The 5,575-nt window shown below is 40.4% G+C and overlaps 1 protein-coding gene across 1 annotated transcript in view; it reads right to left on the bottom strand.

The window, feature by feature from the left end:
• The window catches only part of AKIRIN2 (akirin 2), a 16,931-nt gene continuing 11,595 nt past the window's right edge, over positions 240–5,575 (bottom strand). Inside the window, exons 3-5 of the mRNA XM_021391750.1 lie at positions 5,041–5,190; positions 1,295–1,366; positions 240–987 (exon numbers count right to left, since the gene is read on the bottom strand). Coding sequence (XP_021247425.1) covers positions 977–987; positions 1,295–1,366; positions 5,041–5,190 — 233 coding nt within the window. The 3' untranslated portion in view covers positions 240–976. The remainder of the gene's footprint in view (positions 988–1,294; positions 1,367–5,040; positions 5,191–5,575) is intronic.

Below are 5,575 nucleotides of genomic sequence, written 5' to 3'. Positions count from 1 at the left end.
ACATCTCCTTTGATGTGTCATTCAGAACTGAAGGAAGATGAGCACAGCTGTTGAGTCAGCTGCAGTCAGTTAAAGCAGTACTGTCAGTTGTATAACAAACACGCTTCCATAACTAGAGACCGCATCCAACCTAACACATTTCGTAGCCCCTGAAGAATTACGTAACGCTTTCATCCACCTTTTTCCTCATCTAAAATTCTGACCCACCCGCTGCTGCTAGTAAATGAAGTTTTCATTTAAACACTCAGATTTAAGTTTATTCATACACGGCAAAAGTTCCACCTGCATATTAAAAACAAACAGATTAGAAGTAAATGTTTTATTCTTCCAACTAAATTCCAGTACTACAAGGGCAGTAAAACAATGATACACTGAAAAATTGCAGCAATAAACATTTGTTAAAGACTGAGAGAATAAATAAAAACTACAAAAATGAGAAATCATATAAACCCATTCTTAACCCCCAAAAAAGTCATGGAATACAGAAATGCCCTCCTTCACTATTTCACAGGCAGTACTGTGGGCTATTTGCTTAAAATTGTCCTGGGATTACATTCTAATTTAACTGTGATTACAGCTTTGTTGTAGTGCACAGTTATGAAAACCACACTAACTTCAGTCAGAAGTGTCATTCTACATTTTTATTTACACAACCAGTGAAGGGCAACTTCTAGAACATCAGCTTTAATCCTTTACTTTTTCAAACTTATTAACATAAGAAGCCAAATTGTAATGATACAGCAAATGAGGCCACTGGTATTATTACAGGTAGCAAAGGTCCACATCCAGGTGGTACTGACATCAGGGAGCACTCCAAAACCAGTTGCTGCATAAGAGTGGTTGCCACTGACAAAAGCTTGAAATAACCTGTGTTCACAGGGGGAAAAAATATGGCATTGCTGCAAGTCATTACTGGGACAGCTTGCAACAATAAAACGGGGTGTATAGGGCAGCCCACATATGCAGAAAATGTGATTCATGAAACGTCTGCGAAGAGAAAAAAAACAGGAATTAATAATGAAGTTAACAAAAGCCAGGTCTATCGCAAATCTGCTACAGCAATACCCAAATGTGTTTCAGAAATCAACACGTAATGGGAGACAGCTCTGTGTTTTAAGCGAGAGCTGCATTTTATCGCACGTCTTCCTTTCAACCTCGGTTCTCCATACTGCCAACGTCAAGTACTTTTACCTCGGGGCCCAGCTGAAGCCTACCATCCAACACCGGCCATTTAAACTACTGCAAGGTCAGTAAGCTAACGCTGCTGCAGGAACCGGAAGAAATAGATACTCACAACTGGCAGGCTGTTCTCCATATCGTCGCATGATTTGATCATGCGTGAACTTCACAAACGCGTCGTATTGTTCTGCAAGCATGAAGCATTACAAGTGTGAGTCTATTAAGTTTAACTCAGGCTCAAAAATACTTAAGGCTACTTTTCATACCATACAGATCATAGCGATTAAACACACATCCACTAAGAGCAGTTTCAAGTGCCTTCACACAGTTCACAGCTGCCATTCTTTTCCATTCCCCAAGAATAACACTGCAGCACGTCCCCTTAATTAAAAGGATCTCCCATAGAAAAGCAGTAATACGCTCCCAGATAATTCCATTGCATATACACAAAGATCTCAATACACCTAGTACATGCTAAGTGTCAGAATGTTTTGAAGTAATTGAGTGTTCCCGTTTCACAGATGCCTATTAGGAGCAAAGCAGTTAAGCAAACGTGGCATTATGGTCAGTGCTAGCGCTGGAAGTGCATCTTCTCTCTACTCCTATCACTACCAGATGCAGGAAAATTAATTTAATGAAATGGAAACAAAGAAGGACGGGAAAAGGATTTGCTACAGAGTTAGAAATACTTTTTGGTGACTGCCAGGAAATCAAAAGCGAAGACAAACTAAACGCATGAGATGCCAAGTGGCTAACACTTGACTAATTCTAGTCACAACAGCAGCCATGATAGGAGAGACGCAGCTGACTGCGAACTTCATGAAAAGAGCCACTGAGTGATCTGAAATGGAATTTAGATATCAAACATTTATTCGGCTTTGAATTAAGCATTATTTCCCAGAAATACCGTCATTTCTATGCACACATCCATACATTTGCAATATTTTGTTCAGTTTTAATAGTGCACTCATCAGCAGGATATCACCTTTCAGAACTAGGAAATTGAACAAGGAGAGTAATATCTACCAGATGCCGCTCCTCTCCATTCCCCTTCCTCCCTTGTGGAAAAAATACATGTGCAGCAATGTGAGGTGTTCTGAGGAAAGGGCAAGGTCAAAGAAGGCAATCTTCAACCAAAAATGCAGTTAGATTTGTAGTAGTTCCTAGTCCCACAGGTTTGCCCCATTAAAGTCCCCATACTCTTGCAGGGAGGAGCTTCACCTTTGAAGTAAACAGCGTATCAGTAATCAGCAAGCAGTGCAGCAGCAGCCCAAAGCGTGGACCTGGCCCAGCCATCTAAGGACACTCATCCCTGAGTGAGTAGGCCCAGCTCCGTGGCAGCCAGTTCCCCTCTGCCCGCAAGCAGAACCTCTGTTTCACTGCAGCTCTGACTGATGGCTTTTCAGCAGCCACGTGAGGATCTTAGCCAAACAACAACATAACACAGGGCAGATTGAAGGATTTGTTGCCCAGAAACCACTTCCAAAAACAACAGCAACTAGAACTATTCCTGAAGGTACATATTAAAGGCCAGAAACAAACCTGCAAGCTTTCTTCTTTACAGGTTTAAGTCAGCATACACAGCCACTTTGTAGCACCATCTCTGTCAAAAATTTGGCTTTGGTAATTTTAAGAATCCATGCTTACTAAGAAGCCCCTTTCTTGAGGCATTCAGCATAAGAAAGTTAAGGAATCCAAACGTAAGAGTGATCTACAGTGAACTGATGAAAACTGAAATGAACGCCTGTAAAGATACTTACACCACTTGTGGGAATTCCCTACAACGGGTATTTGCTATTTCAAGTCAAAAGATGGCTAAATGCCACGAATACAAGCATTGTTACTATAAATATGTAACTTGAACTGCAGCAACAGAGCTATTTTTCACAAGCAGGTTCTAGAACCACTTTCAAGTTAAACTTTCACTTAGCTTATTTGCAGTCTTCCCTCTGGTTTTCAAATCTGCTAAGGATTCTGCTAACACAGAGGTTTCAAATAACAGACAGGCGGGGAAATCAAGGCATTACAGCAACCTCAGTTTTCCATTCTCCATCACTCACTCTACATGAAATGCAATTCTGCTCACAAAGAACATGGCAGAGGAAAACAAAAAAGGCAGTATCTGGCTAACTACCTCCAAGAAAAGCATGAGTCAGGAAAGGAATGAAGAAAATATCCAAGATCCAAACATTCCGCTCAGTCACTTGAAAGAAGCTAGCCAATTAATATTTGTTACAGAATTTCCAGTTACATTTCCATTAATTTTACTAGTCTGTAAGAATGAGTTATCACCTCACTGTACAAAGTTAAGAAAAGGATATAATCATTCTGCCAGCAGAAAGATGCAACTGGTCTTCTGTGGAAGGAATTATGCTCAATTCTTCTAGCAGTCTATTTCTAAATTCCTGTGTAATACTAAGAATTCACTACTGGCATGACATATGGGACACAATAACTAGTTCTTCTGGAGATCACCCTAAGAGGAAATAAACCTAATCTCATCTCACTGTACTCTGCCCTCAGGCTCCAACAGAAAGCACTGTTCCCCTTTCCAGAGGTTCCCTTTTCAGATTGACACAAGAGCACACAGTGCCAGAGGTTCCTGCTGTAAAGAACTGCAAGTTGGACTCAGTGTCTGAGACAAATCGATGAACATATCTGGTCTTCAATTGGTTATTACCATCACTGCTAACTGAAACGCATTTAACAGAATGTAAGCAAGGACTCCATTCCTAACATACATAATTTACAAGAAGAAAGACTAGTTCCAATTAATCAGTCTCTATCAGGTTAAGAAAGAAAAACCGAGAATGCAACATTAGGTCCAAAGAAAACTAAATGTGTAGGGCTAGTTATACATTAAATAAACCCAGCCTTAAGGGGGGGCAGATCGACAAGCACTGAACACGAACACAGACTCAGGTGCGGACACAATACTGTCATGTGCAACCCAGCAGTCTGACATGAGCCTGGAGACATTCTGCATGGGCAACGCCCACAGAACGGTTTGCTCCTGAATTCTGAATAGATTTGCGAACTTTACTGTGAAGTGTTTTCAGGTGGGGACATAGAATGGCAGCAGGTATTCAAAAGCAAGCTCACTGCCAAAGAGTGTCCTCAGATGTTCATTATAATCATAGGAAGCATTAGACACCCAATCATATTGTGAAGGCACCTACCTCGACACGCACCAAAATGTAAGTCCTCAGATGTTAGCAAAATGCTTGGAAGTAGAGGACACTGACAACTGATGTCCTTTTTACAATGCCACCATTAACATGATTCTTACCAAAAGGTAAGCTGCCATGAGGCACCAAAAACACCAGCTGATCGGTAGGAAATGCAAGAATTCAACACAGAGGAGCAGAAATGCAGCTACACTACTGACACTGAAGCAGCTACCAAACACCACTGGCAGCAGTGCAATGTAAGTACTGGGAAGAGAAAGGGAAGTCTTAGGTACTGCGTCTTCTTGCCAAATTCCACAAAAAGGAAGTCAGTTTCCAAGCAGGAAAAAAAAAATCCTTCACAAAGAGCTCTTAAAGAAGTAAAATAGAAAGTCTTTCTGGCAAAAAAAAATGAAGAGGAAATGATCAATTCCAACACGACAGCGGGAGAAAGTTCTATCTGAAATAAAACCTCTGTTTCCATTGATTAGTAATACCCAGGAGTCGCAGCTTCTATCCAAGATGGCACAGAAGAGAAAATCCTATCGAAGAGTCTACACAGTTCTATCTGACCTGTATGCAATCTCATTCCTTAATCAGATTAGCTCAGAAAAAAAAAACACAGCATAATACAAAAATGAGAAGAAAAGCTTCTGAATTCATGCTAGCATATTATTTTGAACTATGAATATACCTGCAAGTTTTGTGGTCAAAATTTCTTCATACTCTTCACGGATTTTCTCTTCGCGTTCTTTCAGCAAGCGTTCACAGATCATTCCAACTTGTCTGAGAGTAAACAGAGGCTGTTCTTTTTTCAATGGTGATGATGCTGCAGATGAAGTACCTAAGTCAAAAATATTGGGGCATAACCCATGTCCTGCTTGCAAGGAGTTCAGAATCAGTGTTATCATCAGTTTTCCACACACCTTTTACATTAAAGGAATTTTACAAATTATTTGGAGAAGAGTTTCTGTGTCACTTGAACACTTCAAATTAAAGCGAATCTTAACTGCAAAAGGAGGACATCTATGACAAAACACCAGGAGCATTACACAATGTAGCACAAATGGCAGTTGCCATTTACAAACTCAAGCTTCCATTTTATATTAAAACAACAATGTATTTTTGCAGAGACAGCTGCTTTGCAACAGCCAATTACAAGATCAGTGGCAGGGAAAAGAAGAAAATCCAGTAAGCTTCCAGATTAATACTACTATTGCCACCCCCCT

Source organism: Numida meleagris, chromosome 3 (assembly GCF_002078875.1).
Source record: "Numida meleagris isolate 19003 breed g44 Domestic line chromosome 3, NumMel1.0, whole genome shotgun sequence".
NCBI classification, from domain to species: Eukaryota; Metazoa; Chordata; class Aves; order Galliformes; family Numididae; genus Numida; species Numida meleagris.
The sequence above is the reverse complement of the archived record's forward strand: the minus strand, read 5'-3'. Positions and strand labels throughout refer to the sequence as shown.